General features: G+C 39.6%; 1 protein-coding gene across 1 annotated transcript; it reads left to right on the top strand.

Moving 5' to 3' along the window:
- The first annotated feature begins 2,145 nt into the window (after positions 1–2,145).
- On the top strand, positions 2,146–24,324 carry atp1b2b (ATPase Na+/K+ transporting subunit beta 2b). The gene is made up of 7 exons (XM_072674325.1): positions 2,146–2,391; positions 12,948–13,076; positions 13,507–13,611; positions 14,224–14,429; positions 14,862–14,921; positions 18,620–18,715; positions 20,341–24,324. The coding sequence occupies exons 1-7, from the start codon at positions 2,301–2,303 to the stop codon at positions 20,506–20,508; spliced, it is 855 nt and encodes a 284-aa protein (XP_072530426.1). The 5' UTR covers positions 2,146–2,300; the 3' UTR covers positions 20,509–24,324.
- Positions 24,325–26,110: the final 1,786 nt, after the last annotated feature.

Raw genomic sequence — 26,110 nt, 5'->3', positions numbered from 1 at the left:
AAAGCAAGAGAGAGAGAAGAAAGTGAGAGAGAGTGAGACAGAAGAGATAGTGAGAGCGAGTGAGATAGAGGGAGAAGAAAATGAGAGAGATAAAGGGAGAAGAAAACGAGAGAGATAAAGGGAGAAGAAAACGAGAGAGATAAAGGGAGAAGAAAACGAGAGAGAGATCGAGGGAGAAGAAAACGAGAGAGAGATAGAGGGAGAAGAAAATGGGAGTGAGATAGAGGGAGAAGAAAATTAGAGGGAGATAGAGGGAGAAGAAAATGGGAGTGAGATAGAGGGAGAAGAAAACGAGAGAGAGATAGAGGGAGAAGAAAATGGGAGTGAGATAGAGGGAGAGGAAAATGAGAGTGAGATAGAGGGAGAAGAAAATTAGAGTGAGATAGAGGGAGAAGAAAATGAGAGTGAGATAGAGGGAGACGAAAATGAGAGTGAGATAGAGGGAGACGAAAAATAGAGGGAGATAGAGGGAGAAGAAAACGAGAGAGAGATCGAGGGAGAAGAAAATGGGAGTGAGATAGAGGGAGAAGAAAATGGGAGTGAGATAGAGGGAGAAGAAAATTAGAGCAAGATAGAGGGAGAAGAAAATTAGAGCAAGATAGAGGGAGAAGAAAACGAGAGAGAGATAGAGGGAGAAGAAAATTAGAGTGAGATAGAGGGAGAAAAAAATGAGAGTGAGATAGAGAGAGAAGAAAATGAGAGTGAGATAGAGGGAGAGGAAAATTAGAGTGAGAGAGGGAGAAGAAAATGAGAGTGAGATAGAGGGAGAGGAAAATTAGAGTGAGATAGAGGGAGAAGAAAATGAGAGTGAGATAGAGGGAGACGAAAAATAGAGTGAGATAGAGGGAGACGAAAAATAGAGTGAGATAGAGGGAGAAGAAAATGAGAGTGAGATAGAGGGAGAGGAAAATTAGAGTGAGAGAGGGAGAAGAAAATGAGAGTGAGATAGAGGGAGAGGAAAATTAGAGCAAGATAAAGGGAGAAGAAAACGAGAGTGAGATAGAGGGAGAAGAAAACAAGAGAGAGATCGAGGGAGAGGAAAATGAGAGCGAGATAGAGGGAGAAGAAAATTTGAGTGAGATAGAGGGAGAAGAAAATGAGAGTGAGATAGAGGGAGAAGAAAATTAGAGTGAGATAGAGGGAGAAGAAAATGAGAGTGAGATAGAGGGAGAAGAAAATTAGAGTGAGATAGAGGGAGAAGAAAATGAGAGTGAGATAGAGGGAGAAGAAAACAAGAGAGAGATTGAGGGAGAAGAAAATGAGAGTGAGATAGAGGGAGAAGAAAATTAGAGTGAGATAGAGGGAGAGGAAAATGAGAGTGAGATAGAGGGAGAAGAAAATTAGAGTGAGATAGAGGGAGAAGAAAATGAGAGTGAGATAGAGGGAGAGGAAAATTAGAGTGAGATAGAGGGAGAAGAAAATTAGAGTGAGATAGAGGGAGAAGAAAATGAGAGTGAGATAGAGGGAGAGGAAAATTAGAGTGAGATAGAGGGAGAGGAAAATTAGAGTGAGAGAGGGAGAAGAAAATGAGAGTGAGATAGAGGGAGAGGAAAATTAGAGCAAGATAAAGGGAGAAGAAAACGAGAGGGAGATCGAGGGAGAAGAAAATGAGAGCGAGATAGAGGGAGAAGAAAATTTGAGTGAGATAGAGGGAGAAGAAAATGAGAGTGAGATAGAGGGAGAAGAAAATGAGAGTGAGAGAGGGAGAAGAAAACGAGAGAGAGATAGAGGGAGAAGAAAACGAGAGAGAGATCGAGGGAGAAGAAAACGAGAGGAGTGAGAGAGAGGGAAATAGAGATAGAAGAAAATGAGAGAGAACAAGATAGAGGGAGAACAAAACGACAGAGCAGGATAAAGGGAAAAGAAAGAGAGAGAGAGAGAGAGAGAGAGAGAGAGAGAGAGAGAAGAAAGCGAGAGGGGGGGGTGAGTGGTTAGGAGAGAGGGCAAAAATGAGAGAATGAAAGTAAGAGAGAGGCTGAGAGAGAGTGAGTGTGTGAGAGTGTGTGTCTGTGTGTGAGACAGTGTGTGTGTGTGTGGTGGGGGAGGAGGGGTTTCTTTGACAGTGTGTTTTACTGCAGTATCTCTCTCCCCCCACTCTGCGGATCGTGCTCTCCTCCAATCAGAAGCGCACGTTCATGTGACGGGCGCGCGCGCTGCTCAGAGCTCAACCGGCAACCGGCTTCTTCAGTCCCCATCAGCGCTCCTCAGAGGATATCCGCTCTGCTTAATTCTCTGTACCTCCACAGCGGAGCGTCCAGCCTCCTTCCTGACCCAGTACACAACCTCAGAGGCACAATAAGATGGCAAAGGACGACAAGAAGAACGAGTGGAAGGAGTTCTTCTGGAACCCGAGGACCCGCGAGTTCTGCGGCAGGACGGCCAGCAGTTGGGGTGCGTTTATTTTTCATTAAGCCTTTTCAGACTTACCCTGCCACCGTGCACCTGCATGCCCTTGTGCACACGACCATGCTCGGGGGTAGATCACACGCCAGATGAGCTTAGTTTCCAGTGAATGTGTGCGCTCTGCTGCGCTCGGGCTGCGGTTTTGCATTGCGGTATTGGCTCGAGCCGGCGTTAGGCTCTCAGTGCGCGCGTGAACTGTAGGGGGAGTCCAGAGCAAAGCGAGAAGCAGAGAAAGCAGAGACCACCATAAAACACCAAAAACACCGAAACAAAACAGACACGATTCTTAACAGAAGACCCCCGAGCACGAGGGTTTACCCCGATTACTGCGAAAGACAGAGAGAGCGACAGAGAGAGAGAGAGAGAGAGAGAGAGAGAGAGAGAGAGCAAGAGAGAGAGAGAGAGAGAGAGAGAGAGAGAAGGGGGGGGGGTAGAGCGTTGAGACTGCAGCAGCAGGAGCTGAAAACTGTTGCAGTACAGGATGCGACTGCAGATGAGCATCCACAGTCTTAGCTCACTCTTACAGTCCTCAGCTCACTCCTACGGTCCTCAGCTCACTCCTACAGTCCTCAGCTCACTCCTACAGTCCTCAGCTCACTCCTACGGTCCTCAGCTCACTCCTACAGTCCTCAGCTCACTCCTACGGTCCTCAGCTCACTCCTACAGTCCTCAGCTCACTCCTACAGTCCTCAGCTCACTCCTACGGTCCTCAGCTCATTCCTACAGTCCTCAGCTCACTCTTACAGTCCTCAGCTCACTCCTACAGTCTTAGCTCACTCTTACTCCCACTCTTAATGTCTTCAGATATCTCTTATAGTGTTGAGTTCACTCCTCCAGTGTTGGGTTTACTCTTGCAGTCTTCATCTCACTCTTACAGTCGACAACTCACTCTTATAGTGTTAAGTTCACTCTCACAGTCTTCAGCTCAATCTAGCCTCCTTCAGTTCACTCCTACTGTCTTCACTTTCCTTTAGTGTTGAGATCACTCTTACGGTCTTCAGTTCACTCTTACAGTGCAAAGTTCATTAGGTTCCTTATACAGCGTTCATTTCAGTCTTAGAGGGTTCAGGTCACTCTTACAGTCTTCAGTTCACTTTTAGTCATCAGTTCTTTTTTTACAGTCTTCAGTGCACTCTTACAGTCTAAAGTGCACTCTTACTATCTAAAGATTACTCTTACAGTATTCAGTTCACTCTTACAGTCTGCAGTTCACTCTTACAGTATTCAGTTCACTCTTACAGTCTGCAGTTCACTCTTACAGTCTTCAGTTCACTCTTACAGTCTGCAGTTCACTCTTACAGTCTTCAGTTCACTCTTCATTGTGAAGTGAAGCCTCGGGAATGGGGATCTTTGTAAATGGGTGTTAAGATGATGAAGATTTTTAATAGTGTGCTGCAGTGTTCAGTTGACAGTTCTAATGTAATATGTGAATGATCCCTCTAGCTATTATACTGCCACAGCAGTCCCTCCATTTTATGTACTGTGTGTGTGTGTGTGTGTGTGAATTAGTGTTAGATGTAATCCGACTCTAATAGGCTCATTGGTGGCCTTGCTGGTGAATTTGCTTGGACAGACATCAGTTCAAAGACCTCAGAATGACTACAAATGAATTACAAAGAGTGCTACGGAAAGATCTTTCTGTAGGGAGTGAGAGAACCCTATTGTAGATCATTTCGGAGGTTCCAAGGCTGGGGTCGTTACATTGTTTCGGTGAATTAGTTAAAGATGTTGTCGTAATTCTATGTTAATACTATTTTATTCCTGTCAGTAATATTTAAGATAATGTTCAAAATCCTGAAGTTATGCCCATTGAATTTTAGATAGAAAAAATAGATTTTGCTTTCATGATAGATAATAATAGTTCATTCTATCCATATTTGTTTCCCCATCTACAGAAATCATTAAACTGATGCTTTCTGCAGCTGTAGGCAGTTGATTATTGTGCATACATTGACAAAAAAAAACATTCAAAGAATGAATTGTATTCCACAGATATAATTTGTGTGTTACGTGAATAGAAAATAGTATGTTAATTCTATAATTGATATAAAATAGTATCAAAATATACAATTCTGTTTGCTAACATTTTGCAGTAATTGTGCTGAAGCAGTATATTTTTTGATCGTGTGGAGATGTACATGTACACACTTGAGTCAAGTACATGTAAAGGCATCACCTTTATTAGTGCACGTGAGTGTGAGTGTGTGTGTGTGTGTAAGAGAGAACAAGACAGGTCTTCTTAGGACTTTTCGCCCGGTTAAGCTGCCGTGTTCTCTAAGACTGCTTAATGAGTCTATCTCTGTCTCTGGCCTGAACTGTGGTATATTTGGCCCCTTTAACGTATGTCCTCATTACCTGGGCTTAGCAATGGCCCAGGATCTGCCTCACAGGCTGAAGCTCCAGGCAGAACAGAGGGGAGCCTTATTTAAAGGAACAGGATGGCCAAAAAATTCAATTTACACAATTTCCCTGTGTGGTGTCACGTCACATAAAAAAGAAACCCTGTGCCGCAGAGCTAACAGCAGTGCCAGCAGCCATTTTGAAGCGTGCCCTTTCTTGTCTTCACTTTCGACTGTTTTTATTGATAACAATAGATCGGGCCGTGTTAGAGGCCACATTCGCCAGATTAAACAACTCACTACTGGATCATTCAGGCAGGCCGTTCGCGCAGTGGTAATTGCTGGGGTAATAGCCTCCATTTGTTGTTAGCTACATTAGACTCGTAGCTCCAGTGCAAAACTAGAGAAGCGAACCCTAGAAACTAAACATGTCTTTTCTGATTGAGGACATCAAGGAGATGGGAAGGGGAATGTTGTATAAATGAGATTTTTTCATTGAATTATTTGTTATTCTTCTCCCCACTGACCTCTGAGGGGGAAATTAGCAAGATGGCGCTGAACTGAGCAAAGGGCTTCTGAGGAGATTTGTGCTACTGAGCAGATGTCATTGACATGAATGGGGGAGGTTGCTGATCACCAAGTCTAGATATACTGACAGATCTGAGTCAGAGGATGTCCTTAACCAGGTACAAACCAGAGCTGACTGTAGAAATTATTAGCTAGCTATACTCAGTTTGAGTCTACATGAGTTTAAATTATGATCATTTCTGCTATAGTTTATGTTTTAAAGAGAAGATTTCTTAATTCCACTTTAGTCCTTCATATTTAGTTCCTAATTATATTCTTATTCTAATATATTCTTATTCTTATATCAGGATTTCTTATGTACATGTATTTAAAAAAATGGAATACCAATGCTATAAATTTCTTTATTTATATAGAATTACCAATGCAGTGTAAAAAAAAACAGATAATAACAGGTTCTTTGGCCCAGCATCACCTAAACATTTAGCTGTTCTACACCCTAATAAATATATCAGCAAATATCTGTCACATGTAAACAACTTTTATTATCTGTATCGCTTTTTTACACAAACGTTCCGTCTTTCGGTAAGAATTTGATATTATCATCCCTGCTGAGAGATCTGCTATCCCTTCTTTCCATTCCCTTTAGATTAATGCACTCCATTTAATTAGATTCCCCATACTGGGTCACAATTTAATATTCTCATGATATTTCAAACAAAATTTTAATGAAGCAAATGATGAGTACATCCAGTGGTTACATAATAGACTAATGAGTCTAGAGCTGGGAAGCAGGAGGAGAGTGGCGCACCACATGACCATGCTGGACAGGGTTGCTGAATGGTGCTATTTTTTATTTTTTTTGCAAACTCGACAAGTCATTTGAACCCCACGCTACGCTTTTTAACAGCTTAGCCACTGAGATGAAGGACTTTTCTAGAATTTAGCCTCCTCTACCCAACACTGGCTATAACTAATAACTGATTCTGAGGTAACTGATTGACTCCTGGGCATGCAGACCCAGTAAACATAAAAATACCTTCACTTTGCTGGACCGTGGATTAGTTCTGTAAACAATACAATGTGGGCTCATTAGGCCTCAAAGTGTTAAGGTTAGCTGCAAAAAAGTCAACGCCATTCACCATTTCTATGGCGAGACTGAAGTGAGAACTGGTGGGTTGTTCATCAATAGCCCAGTTTTTTTTTACATATCAAAGCGGGTTTGGAGGAAGTGTCCTGTGGGAAAACAGCACATTGCAATGGAAGCCTGTAAAGTCCAAGCAGCAGCATCCCAGGAGAGCTGTTAAAGGCCCTGTACATCCCCTCCAGCTGCTGCGTCATACTCAGATATTTGGATGTGGGTCTGATGGAGCACAGTCTGACAGTCTATGAGGAGGGTGGAACTGTATGCATTCGGTCTAAAACCCATGTAGAATTATAGGATAAAAAACATGCATAGAATAAGATTAGAATAATGATTCATTGTCATTCATTCTCAAATGAATTATGGATTATTCAGTAGTAACTATGAATTATCCTGGAATTCTGTTAAATATTCATTAACTATTGTGAATTATTCTGTCACCACTATACATTATTAAGAAGCTACTATAAATTATTCAGTACCTACTGTGAATTATTCAGTAACCACTATGAATTCAGGAACTAGTATAAATGATCCATGAACTACTGTGAATTATTAATTATTAACCATATGAGTAACTACTAGAAAACGTATACACACATACAGATATTTATATAGTATAATAACGATAACTTCCATTAGTCAACTTCAAAGTACAGTTTTTGAATATTCTACACATGTGGACTGTTTTTGCATTTTTATTTGTTTAGTTACTTTTTTTTGGTCTGCCAGAACAGTTGTTTAAACTCCATTGATCCAAATGTGAGTCCCCATTTCAGTATCTCACTCTCATAACGACACTCCTGACCTGTTAGTTTCACAGTAGTTAAGTAATAAGCCCAGAGTTTACAGGCTTTATTTGGGCCCTGTTGTAAAAAAGACATTAGCTTGTATAGATCAGAGGGGTGGCCTGCTCTTTCCCGTCTGCGCAAGCAGCTGTGGCCCAACACCTTTAATGATTGATGTCTGAATAAATCAATCAGCTTTAGAGAGAGAAGCAATCAAATGATCTAAAGAGGAGTGTGTGTATGTGTGTGTTCAGGTGTTTGTGTGTGTGTGTGTGTTAGCTTTAATTTAATTAATCATTCCCCTGGTCAGTTCTCTGATTAGAGAGATAAAAGAGTACAGAAAGCATTCATCATAGATGAACAGAAAGGAGACAGAGAGACATCTTTCACACTGCAGTGACGCATTTAAGAATACATCAAAAAAATTTAGTTTTACAGTGGAGACAGAATAGCAGTTTTGTGATTATAGCGCTGCATATTCCATTACGCATTGTAATATATTAAAAACACACTGTGGAAAATATGACAGTGTAAAAGACTGCATTATTTTGTTGGATTATATGAACAAATCATTAAAACACTCACAAAAACGCTCACCTGGAACTGTGATTGGTCAGGATGCACTATACAGTATATAAAAATAATGACACATGCTAAGCTGCTCCACATCTATGTCAACTGCCAAATTAACACATTTTATAGGGGGGCAGTGAGCTCACTGATTGGTGGTGTCACATGCTGATTGAAAATCCAGATAAAAACAACATTGCTGGTGCTAGCCACACATTTTGTGATCTTTCATAGTTTTGAAGAAATGATTTTTGTTGATTACACCGCCAATATGATGTCTAAAATGTAACTGAATTCATGTATTATTATTATTTAATTTATTACCTCATTTGGCAGTACTATTAACAACGGTAATATCTATGGCCATACACAAACCATACACATCAAACACAAAATAAAATATGGGTTGCTTTGACTTTGGGTTGGCTCCGTTTCAACATTGCGATAATGATCTGTCAAAATACTGTTTCAGAGGGCTCATATCCTGCGTATTTCTCCTTTTCTTGTAAATGGAAACATTATCTGGTGTTTTTGCAATTTCCGTGAACACAGAATCAGGTGTATCATTCTATCATGTCTAGCAGTGTATAGGCCTTTAGAAGAGCTACAGTCATTTATTATGTGTGCTGCTGACTCCAGACATTGAAAGGAAGCATGCAGCAAGCAGAAAAGAGAATGAATGGATGGGTAGCAGAGAGTCTATGAAGCATGTCCTACAAAAACTAAAGCTCTCCTTAGTTATTGTGGCATTGGTATGGATGGACTGTGATACTGAACAAGCAGCAAATATCAACTTGGCCAGCTTTCAGCTTTCCTCAAGTAATGCAGCTGCTGCTCTTATTGAACATCCATTAAATCTGTCTGGAAGTTCCTCTGCGTCTATTGAAATTCACCGAGGTCTCCACATGAATAGGTCCTTCATCACTGCTACAGAGATACAGCATTAACTGCACCCTGTCTGATTGAAGACCATTTTAATTCTGATCATGCAGATCTGGCCAATTCGATGAAACACAAACCTGTGGGCTTTCCTGTCTGACTTTTCATTATCCTTCCATGTAAATCTCAAGAGATTTAAAATTTTCCACATTTAGGATCCAGTAATTAAGAAGCTCTGGTCATTTCCTTGTCATCAATGTTTTGACTGTAGAAAACATCCCATCCTATTCTCTCAGACCAAACATCTCAGACCATCATTGAGTTTACAGTGCAGCAAGCAGATTTTTCCACTGGGTATCCAGTTTGTCCAGTAAGTGTAATGTATTTTATTACAAAATGATCTACGTTTCCATGAAATAACAGTACCAGGGTTCAGCTATGTTTCTGCTGCTGCTGCGAGAGAGTCAGCACACTCCACTGACAATTAAAGAGCGCTGGTCGAAACCGAGTACAAATACTACCAAGTCCAACTCGTCTTACTAGGCTAACGTTAGCCGGCTGGCTATCAGCTAATGAGATCACATTGGCCATGTTACGCTTAACATCAGAGTTACCAGCTAAGCTGCAAAGAACTTGGCGTGGAGTGTCTGTTAATGCAACCAACATCACAACACGACACCATAAATGATACTATGATTCACCATGACAGCACTATGACAGCTCGCAGCTACTCCATGTAATGGACAGAAAGGTCCTGCAGACAGTCAATCACTTTAGAAGTAAAGACACTTTGGGGGAGAAAAATGAGATGGAAAATGGGCTGTTTTGTCGTTGAAACATAGGAGGATGGGTGGAGCTATGCATCATACTGCAACCAGCCAGTAGAGGTGCTAGACCTTCAGTGGCTTCACGTTTGAGAGATTTTACGCTGTCCATGTTTTTCACTACAGTCACTGGTTTTGACAGAAGGAGATTATTGTATGACCCCTCCACTCCAGTCCTCCACTCTTCCAGCCCTGAAAAATAATGCACCAGAGCCACTTCCTCACTACTTGTACAGTCCTAGTATCCATTTCTCGAAGAACATTTTGTAGAACAAGAACGTTTGCAAAAAAGTGTTGGATTTCACTAGTGCAACGCTTCTTATTGCTTAAAACGTCATGACAGTAGTTAAATGTGATAAGTCATTAAGTCCTAGCCTAAATAGAAATTGATTTGCCATTTTTTCCACCTAATGACTCTCTCTAAGTCTCTTGTCTGGAGTACAACCTGATTGGCTGGCTGCAGGCTTATCAGTCTTAGATCTATACCAACAATTTCAAGTCATAAAAAACTTCTAGACCTGATGTAATATGTAGAAGACCACACACACACATTCACATAACTGCAACGTAGCCTCCTGCTATTGATCAGTGGTCACTGGGGCTCCAGACGGAACAGTAAGAGAGAGGAATCCAATATGTCTCCCCCAGAGAGGGACTCCCTTGGGCTCAGCCTCATTGAGTGAATGTGGGTGGCTTACCTCTCAGCCTAGGGCTCAGAAACGCGCAGTCAGGGATGGCTGTGACATCAATGGGGATCGAAGTGAAGATTTAAAAAAAAATAACGCACTTAGGTAGATGCACCAAGTGGTAGCCCTGGCTGTTAGATTGCACACAGAATAGGCTACATGGTTTTGTATTTGGGTTAATTGTTGGTACTGGCCAATAGAATCTTTGCTTGACATTTTTCAGATGGTCACACCTACAGTTTTTTCAGTTAGTTAAATTAGACATTCAAATGTGCACACTTAGCCTGAATCTGACAGACTTTTTGTTCAAGAACTATATATATATATATATATATATATCCTTAGTGTATCTTACCTACATCACATTTGATCAACATTCATATGCAGGAGTTGTACTACAGTTATCTATGAAACAGTGTTGACAGTGCTGTGCTGTTGTTACTTTTTAGGACTGTAACTTAAAGATAGTAATGATTATTAGGTTTTTAGTCATTAGTCTTGACTTGAGACTGTTCCACAGTTTATGAAGAAGTCCTGCAGAATATTTGTTGAGAATTAGGTTAGATTAATAAAATTAGGTATTGCTAGAGATAGATACTCATTCCTGTCTTACATCATCCTGTACAAACAACTGTTATGTGTTGTTAAAATCAATTAGACATTACTTCTCTGCTGCTTAGCCTTTTTACATACCTCACTGACTATTAGTAGTAGTAGTTTTCAAAGATTTAGTGTGTGTTTTGCCAGATACAAAATGAATTAATGACAAGCAAAACAGAGAAAACTAGCCTAAACATAAACAGCTGCAAGGAATTAGGCTCCTCATGTTATGCCAACTTCAGAGGTTAAGGCAGTATGTTTAACTTAATGGTTCATTATCAAAATAATACATTCATTAATTCAACACCAAGACCACAGTGTTTTTATTAGCTAATCTGCGTGTCAGTCCACGCCCACGGAGGCAGCAGGAGCCAATAGTATGACTATGTGCAGATTGGCAGATTGAAATTCTGTTGTGGTTTTTGTCAGTCAGCAGTATTGGAGCCCCTCTAGGCTGAGTATGCTGATGTCACTTTGCTGATCTAATGCATTTTAGCCAGCACTGATCCTCTGCACAAACACACACACACACACACACACACACACTGACGTTTTTGGTGTATTATAGTTGTTGTAATAAAAATGTTGTATATAGTTGCTCAGAAATGCCATATATGACTGTTTTCAGTTATATTATTATATATTATTATTTTTATAGAAGAAACTGTGTTACAGGGGTTAAGGATAATGTTAAGGTTAATATTGGCAAACCCTTCTGCAAAGTGTATGAGTATATGTTTATTTTTGAGGTATGCCCCATGATATCATACCCCCCCCCCACCCCCACCCCCTGTGACATAGGGTAATAATTTGAGCTAGAAACATTGTCGGGGCATGTGTGAGTGTGTGTGTGTCAGTGTGGAATAAAATTAATTAACAAGACGAATTATCCATAAACATCTAAGTGGATAAATAAATGACAGAGAGAGAGAGATCAGGGGGTCTCTAGTTGGCTGCTAAGCGGATTACTGCCGCAACAAGTGTTTTGCTCATTTGTATGAAGACATGAGAGAGAAAACACACACGCTTAGCTCAAACACACACTGCCTGCTCTAAGGACGAACACAGACACAAACCGAATGACACAACCCTGTCCTGCTTTTAGATCTTCCACACAAAAAGTGTAAATCTCTATACAGTTCAGTTGCTAACCTAGCCTCTGAAAATATTATCAATTTAGCATTAGCAGTTTTATTGTAGTATTCCAATGCGTTTACATGTTTTTAAAGCAGCATTATGCAAGAATCAGAGTATGCTTTGCTCCTGGGCTCCCCCTACATCTGAGAGTGGCAGTTCACTTTTACTCCACTGCAGTAAATAACAAATTGCGCTATGAGCAGCTGTAAACGTGCATTTCTGGACAAGCTGAGAGACCCAGAACCACCACTAAAAGTGAAAAAAGCATGTGGACTGATGCAGAAGAGTAGAATTACAGGATTTTACACAGATATGACTCGGGTTACACAGTGTTAAGCGTTTTTTGTGAGAGATCTCATGCTGTGTCACCACAATTACATTGTAGCATTAAAGCCTAGCCTGACAATGATCAAGACACCATTCTCACTGTTGCAAGTCCATTGCATACAGAATGAAGTGCATTCTGTATTGATGAGTTTGAGTCTGCACACCTGACCCTTATTAGTTTGTTTTTGTGAAAACAAATTACAAACCATGAGACACAAATGCGCATGGATTGAACGTTTAGAATCAGCACGCCTCTGCTCGGTTCAGTGAGCTATGAATGAATTTACAATTAAAGCATTTATGTGCTGCCTTTTCTTTTATTTATTTATTTTTTAATGTTGTAACATGCATAGAACATATATGAGGCTCAGACCCAGATCTCTGTAAAATTGCCCTAGAATTAAACAGGCTGTTCTAATTGGTTGCCCTGTATTATGTCTTTTGCAGTTCAGACAGAGGCACTCCCTATAACTTCCCTATAACTGCATTTGTCTAGAATTCAATCTGTTTATTTTTATAATACGGTTAATATACTTGTGGCATAGTGTTGCAGAGTGTGTGTCCCAAGTGTGATCTTTTTTCTGGGCTTTTACTTCACATTTCATCATGAAATGTCAATTTTAATTACATACTTATTTATATAATATACTATATATAATATTATAATATTTATGTGCAGTATTTGGTTATTAATGTGTGTAAGTGTGTTTGTGGGCAATGTGCAGGTTTGATCTTCTTGTTCTACCTGGCCTTCTACATCTTCCTGGCTGGAATGTTCACTCTTACCATGTATGTCATGCTGCTAACACTCGATGACAACACACCCACCTACCAGGACAGACTTTCTACACCAGGTAATGACACATACACATGTACAGTGTACAAATACTGTACAATAAGTCATACATACAGTACATAAATCAATGGGCCAAAACATTGTTAGCGTGAATGAAGAGAAAACCATTAATTATTTTGTATCAACAGTAACTAAACAATTAGTTGTCGAAATTAGGCCAAATAGCTATGGCCTGGTTCAGGGGATCTCAGAAACAGCAAGGCTAGTTGGGGCCAGCTGGCCAGCAGTAGCGAGTACCTGTGGAGGGACAAACCAGCAACCCAAGGTTGATTGATGCACGATGGCAACCAAGACATACTCTTACTTGGTCAAATTATACCCATAACACTTATTATACATCCAATAATAAAGTTTTTTATGCTCATGGTCTCTTTCTTTCTCTCTCTCTCTCTCTCTCTCTCTCTCTATCTCTCCATTCCTCTCTGCAGGGATGATGATCAGGCCTAAAGGTACTGATCTGGAGATTATTTACACTAAAGAAAACACAGAGAGCTGGGACACGCACGTGCAGGCCCTCAACAGCTTCCTCTCCCGTAAGTGTGTGTGTGTGCGTATGTCCGCCAGTTACTCAGATACCTGTGGTTCCAGTAAGGGCCATTCTGGGAATTCTGAGTCTGCACCAAGGTGACACTAAGGGCAATGGCACTATTAAAAACAAACACATTAAAGTGATGATGCCTAGAACTTAATGTACGATAGCTTTTATTTTCAGATTCGGAAAGTAACCCATGCATACATTTCATTGCTTGGTCAGTCACCTGAAATTAAAACACTGCCCCCACCCGAACTTCACAGCAGACTGTCCTTAGGGCCGCAAAATAAACCCCAAACCTGACTGCAATATGGTGAGGAAAGCCCGCTAAATTTGCTGTACAAATGCACATGTTCATTCAGAGCGCAGTTTAAATAACAACAAAACATTAGTGTGTAACTTGTGTCCCTGTTTTCGACACTGACACAATTAGAAACGATAAATGTTCAGTTTTATTAGATCATGTTAATTACATATCAAGTATGTGTTAAAATAACAATTAAGCTGGCTCTATATTATGGCTTAGGTATGCATCTCTGAACAGTTTGGGATTGAAAACTATCAAAACAACCCTGACTGGTCCCTAACATTTACTGATCTTGTTCTCCCTCAGCCTATAATGATTCAGTACAGGATCAGACGAACCACGCATGTACCCCTGATCAGTACTTCTTCCAGGAGGACAGCGACAGTGTGAAGAACAACCCCAAACGCTCCTGCCAGTTCAAACGCTCCATCCTGGAAGACTGCTCTGGCCTCAACGACCGCTATTACGGCTACTACGAGGGCAAGCCCTGCATCATCATCAAACTCAACCGGGTAGGATGAAAGGGAATAAAATACGTTAACACAATATTCAATTCAAATTCATTTAATTGAATGCTGTGAATATGTGAATATTTAAATAAAACAAGCCACTGTTTAATTCATGTTAGAAAGTTTTACAGCAGTCACAGTAAAAGTATATATATATATATGTGTGTGTGTGTGTGTCTTTCCACTGTAGTTCCACTGTATATATGTGTCTTTCCACTGTAGTTCCTTCTACACCTTTGGCCTCTGAGCTCTTTAGCTAAATGTAACTCTGTACATGGAAGCCTATCAGCAGTGAGCAGAAGTGTATTCTGGGTAAAGGACACTGCTGGGGACAGCAGGTCGGCCGGCCGCCATCCATTATTCACCACAGCTAGTTAAGCTTTCTAATGCCACTCAACTCACTCTCTCTCTCCTCTTCTTCTTTTACCATGCCAGGTGATTGGTATGTTGCCAGGGAAGGACGGCCAAGCACCCTCCGTTAGTTGCGCTCCCAAGGTAATCCATCTCTCTCTTTCTCTCTCTCTCTCTCTCTCTCTCTCTCTCTTACTCACTTTATCCCTTTTTCTTTCAGTGAACAGGATCTATTTCCTATTAAAGTTTCATTAAACCCTTCACATAGCAGTCAGGCTAGATGTTAGATTAGCGTATTGTGGGACAGTGTCGCTTGCCTGGTCAAACACCACAGTGGCCCGAATAAGTCACACCATAACAATTTTTCCAGTTTGCGTTACCATAACACCACACAGAACAAACCATTCATAACAGCATGTAGACTGACAGTATAATAAATAAAGCAATAATAACAGTATGTAAAACAAAACAGTAATAGCAATATGTAGAGTAAATAACATTGGGTAGAATAAAGTAGTAAGAACATGTACATAAAGCAATAGTAACAATATATAAAATAAAGAAAAGAAAATGTCAAATAAAGTAATTATAACAGCATGTTCAAAAATGCATTACATATATTTCAGGATATGGTTCAAAACAACATAACAGTCACAACAGTAGTTTTTAATGAGCTTGGTGCATTATAACAGAATTCTGCTGCTTTAAATTTGACTCTAAGCAGATTTGTGAATTTGTAATATAAACTGTTTTTTATGTACATTAAAGCACCCATATTTAATAAAATGGTATATAGATAAATACACAGTGATTTTATAACATTCCTCAATTCACAAGATCCACTGTACATAAGAAAACTAGGCTGAAAAAACAACCTACTTCAAATTGGTTGTCACGACAACCAGTGCTTTTACAAATTCAGCCTACAGCAGTTTAGCCCCGCCCATTCACACCAAAGTTATAAAGCCACAAAACACAGATCATTTACATACATCAGTTTTAAAGACACAGAAACACTGAGACACTGCATGTTTTTTGTAAGGGATAAAATGAGCCTAAATGGTTTGTGAAGCCACAAAAAGTGAACCTGTAATTGAGATGTAGGATATGGGCCCTTTAATGTCAGCTGAGAACACCTAGTCTTGTGGGATACACTGACGGGTCTCCTCAGGAAAACGTGACTCCACCTGCTCTCTCCATTGTATGGGCTGAAGGCTGCTTTTAAAAAGGTTTACTGTTTCACAGCAGAAAACAAACACCCAGACCATTAGACAGTCCACAGGTGTTGGGTTACTGTTACATTCTCCCAGTGTGAGCTTAAACTCCTCAGATGTACAGTCCACACTCGCTGAGTTTCCTTAAACAGTCTCTTTAGAAAGTAGTCTATCACTTTGCCTTAACTTACTCCAGTTTTACTACAGTTGTGTACAAGGCAGGAGTTTCAGTGAGTGAGTGGAAGTACAGGGTAGGGGTTTCTAATAAAGTGGCCAGTGAGTGAAAGTACAGGGTAGGGATTTCTAATAAAGTGGCCAGTGAGTGGAAGTACAGGGTAGAGGGTTTCTAATAAAGTGATCAGTGAGTGGAAGTACAGAGCTGAGTTTCTAGTAAGGTTTCTATCAAATTACAAATTGCAATTTGCACAATACTCCCAATTTCCATTATCCATTACTGACTCTACAAGGACAATGACCTTCCCATTCATCCAACCATCCCTCTTTTTTTTCTATCCTTTCTGTCATCCCTTCTTCTGCTACTCATATGCTGTTACATTTATCCGTGTTGCGTTGTTTCTACCTCCTGTTCTTGTGTTCCTCTCTCAGAAATACAAAATCGGCAAAGATGAATGGGTAAGAATGACAGAAATTCAAAGACCAAAGTAGCACTGTACAAGAAAAGAAACTGAGCAGATACATTGTTATGTTTATGGGAAATGATTGCCTGGATTTAGTCTTTTCTACTGTATAATGCTACATAAACAAGTAACTTAAGTCCATTTAAATGAGTTAAGGCAATTGTTTTTCAAAAACCTATTAGAATAAAAGTGTGTTTTTCAATAGCCTTGTCTTCACCGGCTTCTTACTTTCTCCATCAAGATAAGAGAAAGCTAGATTGACTGATAATGATTCTAGCACTCACTGTATGCTATTATTACTTTTTTACTTACTTATTATTGTATTATATTACTATTCAACAGTATGTCAACATTTAGTCAGCATTGTGTTTGAAGTTTGATTTGATGATTTTAATGATGATTTGTCATCATTAAAAGAAGACAACATTGATCCTACATTTTGCTGAAAACATGTCCCTAATTCTGGAAACCTGTGTTGTAATCTGGCCGACTAAAAGCATTCTTTAGTTAGACTGTAGACTTGACGCTGAATGTGGCCGGTGAAGACACAGCGGACATAGAACTGTAGAGGTTCTAATTAGCAGTCCCTTATATTCTGTATGCTGAACACAGAACGCAGTCTACCTTTCCATGCTCCACCCACAAATGCTACCTTTCAAAGCAAGTGTTGCTAATTCTAACATTAGCCATTTTTATTTGAAATCACTACATGATATTGAGTTTAAAATAATATACGCACGATTTGGGGGGCTGCAAGGGAACATCATCCCTCCACACTGTTAACAGTATAAAATCCTTGAGGAACCTTTAGAGGTTCTTCAATTTAAAACTGTTAATGAATCTCTTAAGGTGCTTTGAGGGACCTTCAATGAACCTTTTTCTTTTTAAAACCTTTTCCTGAAGGTTCCTGAAAGAGTTTCCTTCTAAACATTCTCAAGAATCCTATCTTATATCTTTTAACAGTGCAGGGAAAAAAAATATAACAACCATCCTTTAATGCATTGCATTATGCAAGAATTGGTATTTCTTGCTCCAGACCTCCCCCTACAGTCAGGAAGTGGAATTTGCACTTTGAGACACCCCTCAGAAAGAATACACTTTACGCATGCATTTCTGGATAAGCTGATAGATACAGACCTGTCACTGACAGTGAAAGAAGCATGTGGACTGAGGCGGTAGAGTAATATTAGAAACTTTTACACAAATATGACTCTGGTTATGCAGTTCTTGCAAGCGGTTTTCTGCCCGCTTCACCAAAGTGACATACTTCATACATCCACATCCATCTTTTCGAAACTGCTGTTAACACATCATTGGACAATTTAACTGACGTAGAGGGTGAGCACTACCTGCTAATTCTGTTACATCAGCTATTTTGTTATGCTCTGTGCTGTCTAGTGATTTGAGAGACAGAGTACCATCCTGCCCACCCATAAAGAGCAAGACCAATTCCCCTCTTTTGGACTCCTAGACATGGGTGGCACATGTTAGTGTGGTGGCCTCTTTCACAGCGAAATTGAACTAGGCAGGCTGGAAGCGACAATCACGAATATTGGACACCATGCTACAATCTACACCTGGTCTGTCCTAAGCGTGTGAGCTTTCACACAAATGCAAAATAAATATCATGTGGAATTTAAAGTGCTCTAAAATAAAATTTTAGCAACAACTGACAACTTGAGCTGCCTCTTATTAGATTAAATGGGTTTTTGCCGGCATTTCATAAAACTTTTAAACATACTTTTGTGGGTGGAGCATTGCTAGGTCAATTCAAGGATAATTTCAGTAATATATAAAGTGAGACAAAAGCGTTTGGGGTACATGTCATTTCCTACATGTACCTTCCCTGGAATTGTGGGATTGATACAACGCCAGTGTTCGAGGGATTTTTCTGGGTTGAAATTAAGATCAGTCCTGGGAGGTTCATCTACGCTATTATAACCCAACTAAGTGTCTTTTTCCCTCTCTCTTTCTTTCTCTCTTTCTGTAGGTTGATGACACAGATAAGATGGGGGAGGTAGCATACTTTCCTCGCAATGGCACCTTCAACCTCATGTACTTCCCATACTATGGCAAGAAGGCTCAGGTACATACTGCACATAGGCACTCACTCATTATAAAAAAAACAAAAAATATTATTTTCTAGCACATGCTATAATAATATACTTGGTTGGTTGGATACTCTGTGTTGTAGTTTGGTTCGAAAATCAGTCTGACCTGGATTGTATGGGATTAACTTCAGATCAGAACCTTTAAGAACCTCAGTCAGCCTCAGATATCTGAATCATTGAAAGACTGCACTGATACTGATTTCTTGGCTGTCCTAATATTCCTGAAATGGTAACTTTCTAGGAAAAGGAAGACACATTCCTAATAAAATATACATTAATGCAGAAAAATCGAATATTTTTGGATATCCAATCATTTTGGACCATTTCTGTTGGTTAATTCGTTGTAAAATACACACAATGCAGAGGTCAGCTAGCATTTTCAAACATTGTAGATGATTTGCTTCCCAACAGCTGGAATCAGCACATTTAATCATTTCCCTCACACTTCCCTCCACTCTCCCAACAAGTCTACCTGCAGCAACAACACCTCATCACTTCAAGGTGAATGAGCTGTAATACTACTGTAGGCTAAACTGGTGGTCTGGTATAAATATGGCCATTTATGTGATATCACAACCACAGTGTATGCAAGACTAGCTGTTCTTGCAGCTTGGTTTTCATAAAGGTGCTACGAAAGGTTGAGTGATGCCATAGAAGAACCATGGCCTTCATTCATCAATATCTTCCTAAGAATTATCTTACAAAAAGTCATGTCAGATTCATGATAACCATTGAGCTATGCTCTTTTAATGATGGATCCCACTGTCCTCGTAAATGGAACAAACCCTGCATAAGAAAACACTGGTCAATGTAAGAATCTTCATGAGAGAGAAACAAAAATGTATACAGATTGAATTCCATGGTATCCATATTAATTTGAGATAAATACACATTGCATCTTAATGGGTCATATTTCTAGCTTCCATGTTTTTCACAAGTGTCAAAAAGGACTGCTAGGTTACATAAAACTGTACTGAACTCTGGAAAGAGTATTTTATCTTCTCTAGTTTGAGATATTGTATAACTTTCCACCTAAGGAGTATTAGTCGCCTGGCTAGTAGATTGCAGAAAGCCAGTATACTACAAGTGGGGTTTGAGAAGAAATTTGGCCCCAGGTTTGTAAAAGAGATGTGTGTTCATAAAAGTAAGTCATAAAGGCTTATAAAACTTTCTCCTGACTAACCAATTTAAAAGCTCTTCCCATTCACACATCTCTTTTACAAGCCTGGTTCTTAAAGGCAGTGGTTCCCAGCTGTGGTCCTGGTAGATCCCGTGCCGTCCTGCACCCTTCAGTGGTTTCCTGCTCTAAAATACTGCCTTCAATTCAGTAAGGTCCAAAATTGAAATTTACATGTTACGGGGTCCCCCAGGACCAGAATTGAGAACCACTGTTTTAAGGAACTAAAAGTGGTTCTTCTATGGCATCACTGAAAGAACCCTTTGTAGCACCTTTATTGTAAAGAGTGTATGGATGTTTTGAAACTGGCTATCCACTGATCCAATGATACACTGCAGGTCATTTCGAATCTCTGGAGGCTTTTCTAAACCTCATTGTGGAGACAGTGTAATGAAAGTCCAGGTTCCTCTCTGTCCACTGCAGGTGAATTACTCACAGCCTCTGGTGGCAATCAAGTTCCTGAACATCACCTTGAACACTGAAATCAATGTGGAGTGCAAGATCACCGCCAACAACATCCCCACCAACAGCGAGCGGGACAAGTTCGCTGGGCGCGTCTCCTTCAAGCTGAGGATCAACTCCAGAAACTAACTGGACCAAAGTGTGTTACCTCCTTGTACGCACACACACACACACACACACACACACACACAGTTATATGCTTTATACACACATGTACACCCCCCTTTAGTCTATTCTATCATGCGCATGGTGCTCTCGGACACACACACACACAGACCGCAGCAGTCTGCAGATCTTCGTCTTTTCAGAGAATCCGTAACTCTCACATATGAACGGCAATAAAATTACAGCAGGATGAGTGAGTTTAGTATGGTTTAGTATCACATGGTAAGGATGTTGAAGGATTACCTCCCAGATCTAGTGTGTATAAACATTTGCAAAGCGTTTAATATTTAGATGGGGACATTACTGCAGGCCCTCTTTTAAAACGTAATGGCGCCCGAATAAGGCGTTAAATGTAGTGTGCCAATTTTGGCACCCAAACTGACCCTATCTTTTGATCAGCTTTGAGCTGGGATGCCTGAGGGACCACCACGGCAGCTTCATGAACAGACATTTTCTGCACATTTTGAGTGGTGTTGTGCAGTTATTAGGAATCTGGCCTGATGTGTTTACAGTGAATTTTTCGTACATTTTCATCTCCAGTCAGGGTTGTTTCAATATGTGTGTTTGTGTGTGTGTGTGTGTGTGTGTGTGTTAGGGCTGCACAATGTTGGCAAAATACCAAACTGCAGTTGCGGCTACCTCTAGATGCTGCAATTGCAACATGCCTTGCAATTTATTAAAACGCTATCAGCCAATAATGAGACATGGCTAAAAAGCGAAAGAGAGGCCTGCGTTGTTTCGTTTAGTGTTGTTTCCATTGTAAATTCATGTATTATTTATTTATTTATTTATTCAGAAAGACCTCAAATGGAACTGCGATAGTTCAGGAAGATCGTTGTGATTGGTCAGATGGCACAAGTACATTTTTAAATGTCAGTTTGGTGATAAGAGTTAACAACACAAATCGTGTGTGTGTGTGTGTGTGTGTGTGTCTGTGTGTACACCGAGCATTTCAGAATATGACCTATTTTCTCAAGACAAAAAGCTGAGAAATCTATTTATACTGCATGAGTATCTATAAGGAATCCTAATGACATAAAGTGGAGCGATTTTCAAAGCAAATGTCGTAAAAGAGCAGCATTACCATGTGTTTCTGGACGTCGCTGTGAGCGCTGCCAGAGATGGAGACGTCCGCAACCCTGCATGTGTTTTTCCCTCAGGGTGCGCTGAGGCAACAAGTGTGTGTGTGTGTGTGTGTGTGTGTGAGGGTGTGTGTGAGTCTATTCTACTTGTACTCCAGTTTTACTGTTTGTTTGGATTTGTAAGCGAGTTGTTCGTCTTTTCTGCAGTTTCCTTTTTCGCCGGCATCACGTGCGAAATGCTGACATCATGTGCACACTCTCAAACACTCTTACACACTCTTCCTTTCTACGAGATGTGTGTGTGTGTTCATGTTGATTTCTATGTATACATAGTTCATTTTTTCTGTTTTGTTGTGTGTTTTTGTTTCATGTATTATAATAATGTGAATTTCACATGTGGATGGGATTGTGTATTTTGTATTGATTTGCACTCGTCTGGTTCCATTTAGGAATGGGGAGAAGGATAGATGTGTGTTAATGAATGTGTGTGTGTGTGTGTGTGTGTGTGTGTGTGTGTGTGAGTGAGTGAGTGTGTGTGTTTCTTTCTCTTTTATCCTCGTTTCTTGTACAATGTTTTTTTGGTTTTTTTTGGCGGTTATTTAATGTTCATTTAGAAGTTGTGCTATAGTTAGGAAAGGCAAAGTTCATGTGTCATCCTTCAGGGAAATCACTCCAGAGCTCTGTAGCGCGGTTCTGTCTGCAACCTGCATGACTGAATAAAAAACAACCAGTTTTACTCATTCCATCCCCGCTTCTGTTCATTCCCTCCATCCACATTGCTGCACCATCTGTAGATCTGGGAATAAGAATGCTTACACTGACATGAAGTTAAAGGAATACTTCAGCATATAACATCCTAATCTTTATCTGTCACATCTGTAGCATATGGTTTGATTACCCCCAAACAAGAATTCCAAGGCACTTTCCTGAACCTATAAAATAGCAAAAATCCTGGTAACCCAAAATACACTGATTATAGAAGCTAATGGGCAGTTGCTGTAGTCCGCGAGGAGATTTTCTCATGTTTGTCTCATCCTAAGACCCCGGATCATTAGCATGGGATGATTGCAATTCCATATTCCTTCACTTCAGAAACCTTAACACCCATTGATTTGTATTTGAAGTGTTTTGGGTCAGTGGGTTTTCAGCACAGGGAAATGTGTCAGTACTGATAGAGATTAGAGTGAAAAACGCTGGATTATTCCTTTAAAGGGGGTCATCAGTTCCACTAGATAGATGACATATGTTTAAGTAAGGCTACACACACACACTGTCCTTCTGTGTCATACCCTCCAGCAGCACCAATATGTGCACTCTTCCTCTAACTGCCTAATCTCTTAATCTGATTGGATAATCCAGGGCAGGTAGTGTTCTTCATCCCTTCATCAGTCAGTTTTTCCTCCCCATCCCCCCAGCACCTGCTCTTTCCTTCATTCCGACATTCTTTCTTGCTCTATTTTCTGTTCTACTATTATTCCACTTGTTTTCCCCAGGATTTTTTTTCTCCTTAAATTGTGTACTGTTTTAACACTGTGTTAATGATGTTAGCATTAGCATGTGTGTGTGTGTGTGCAAAATCCGACCCCTGCAGTCCGTGTCCCTCTCTGCCCGATGCATATTTGATAGCCATGCTGCGAGGAAAGAAGCGGACAGCCGATCCATCAGACTACAGGGGTCAAAGCACTATTAAATATTCATGAGCCACAGGTTACATATCACATCTCATTACTGCAGCCTGCCACAGACATCCAGTCTCATTAGTATTCGCGAAATCACAAAAGATGTCTTAAAGGAATAGTTTTGCGACAAATCTTACAAACATGATTTATAACTAATTAATCCCAGAAATTTACACTTTAGTTTAGAAAGAGAGGTGCTAGGCTAACATTGCTAACAAACACTGGACTTAGACTGTAACCAATCTTGTCTCCCAAAAATATCTCTGCACGTTTATTTGTTTTTTACGCAGACAAATCTGTGTGGTTTAACTTACTTTAGTCTAAAAAAGATATTTTAGAATTTCATAAAATATAATTTAATGCATAGATTTGGGACAGTCTAAATTCAGTGTTTGTTAGCAACATTAGCCTAGCATATCCCATTCGAAACTTAAGAAGGGCACAACAGATATCAAACCTGTCTTGGCTGATTGGCTGCACCCTCCAAAAATATATGTCTGTTGCCTGGCCTGTGATTGGACATCATTATAATTATTTTATAGTCTTCTCGTGGCTAAGATGATAATATTATTATATTTGAAGTCCAACATTTACAACCACAGAGCTGTAACCACAGTCACACCTACCGTAACTCATTTCTCCCATCCCTCATAGGCTAAGGATGATTTAAAAAAGCAATATTCTGCAGCATATTTTTCTTTGGGTTGCCTTTTTTGGTCTTTTTCATGAGAGTGTATGAAGACTGGTTTGATAATGTACAGCAATATTAAATACAAAATATAATAGATATCAAATATAATAGATATATTATTCACAAATGTATATTTGAAAGTTCATGCGATTTAACACTACACTGGTTTGACTGTGTGCTGACACTTCTTTTGGAAAAGAAAAAAGCTGTATTTTTATTCTTGATGCTTTCTCATTTGAGAAAAAAAAGTATTGCTAAGGAATGTAAAAATGTTTCAAGCTTGAAGTTATTAACCAAATAAAATGCAAACCTAAGAATCACAGCCACATACCTGCTTCCCTGGTGTTCTTTATTTTTATTTTTATTTTTATTTTATTTTGGCTTGCTGAATATGACTGTCTGGTCATGGCACTCCTGCCAGCACACAGTTTCAAATAGCTGTCCAAACAGTAAAAGTGATGTAAATTGTAAACAAATGAATGTTTCTATTTTGTGCATTTATAGAAAATAACTGTAATTTTTAGAATCAATATTTTTCTCACTTGTTTTTAGGTAAAATTATTATGTTAGGATCATCCTGTGTAACATTCACATGTTTGTGAAGCCAGATTGTTGAACAGGGCTGTAGATATTTCTGAAATCTACTCTGTAGAACATCATTGATAAAGTTATAAAATAATTAACATCCAGAATGCCTTGTGGTTCAAAAAGAGTTATCAAAGCTAGTGGTAAAAAAATATTCTAAAAATATATATATTATATTGGTGCTCATTTTATGAGTAAAATAAATAAAAACTTAATTAAAACGTGAATATTTAAATCTGTAAAAGTTACTATTGAACCCAAAATATATTTTAGATTTTAATTTATATTTATTGTCAAAAATCTAAGTTCGGCTATTAACTGGTGTCCCATTAATAAATAAAGTATTAATAAACTAGAATGCCTTTTGGGAATGTTGAAATCAGTTGTGTTTGCAGTCAATGACATCCCTAAGATTTCCAGGTGCTTTTCCATACATGATGCAGTATATAGTGTCAGCTAGTTGCAGTTTTGTTCAAACTCTCAGCAATTCTCTGAAGTGCCATCAATTTAATTTTGAATTTCCAGCCAGTTCACTACATAAGTATCATGAAATCTGTCCTGCTTAATCAAAAGATGATTTCACTGATGCTGATGTTTAATCTGTCACCAGACCTTCATACCAGCTCTTAAAGTCTTGCCCTAATCTTGGCAAAGCTTGCTTAGCTAGGTCTTTTACTTGTCTACTGGTCTTTTACTGACCAGTAACAGTGTTTTCGTGTGGACGGGCAACTAAAACACAGACCTCCATTATTTTTTAAATATCCAGATGTGGACAGGGCCTAGATGACTTTTGAACAATGGAGCGCTGAGCCCTTGCTGAGATTTAAATGTATCATTATAGCCACACACATGAAGAGCAGGCAGTTAGACTGTTGTGCCATTCTAGAGCTGTGAAATTATACTACATTAGTTAACACAGTTCTGAGTAAATACCCTTCTGTTCTTTGTTGGACATGTATATGCACATGGTTTCACAGCCCATAAGTGGCACAACTGTCTAACTTCTTGCTTGTCAAGAGACCTATTAACACCTATTATACCTATTAACACCATAGTGGTCCATGGTCAAAGGGGTCTGATTACCCCTCTCCCCCTACAGATGGGAAACAAAATATTTTTTGAGTTGGTGCCACTGTATGGTCTCAGTACTGTTGAGATGCAGAACTAAAAATGTGAGTTAGGGGACCTTTTGACTAAGCTAGGTTGAGTTAACTCAAATAAAATGTTCTGTAATCCATTACTTTATCATTTTAAGTTAATCTGACTTTAAATTCATGACCCATCAAAAGTTTGGACACTGGAACCTGATTGAATATGTGCTGATAATTGTCTTAAAACCATCAGATCCGAATGCTAGAGTGACCACCAAGTTTTATGTTAAACTGAAAGAAGAAGATCTGGTCCTATAGTTACTTTTGCACACTGTAGTTGCATGAGTTGAGAGGTATTTCTAACATTACACACATACATTGCCACGGTCTTACAACTTAGGCCTACCTGACTCCCCCCATTCATGACATCCTAACTAC

The sequence above is a fragment of the Salminus brasiliensis genome, chromosome 1, assembly GCF_030463535.1.
Source record: "Salminus brasiliensis chromosome 1, fSalBra1.hap2, whole genome shotgun sequence".
NCBI classification, from domain to species: domain Eukaryota; kingdom Metazoa; phylum Chordata; class Actinopteri; order Characiformes; family Bryconidae; genus Salminus; species Salminus brasiliensis.
The sequence above is the reverse complement of the archived record's forward strand: the minus strand, read 5'-3'. Positions and strand labels throughout refer to the sequence as shown.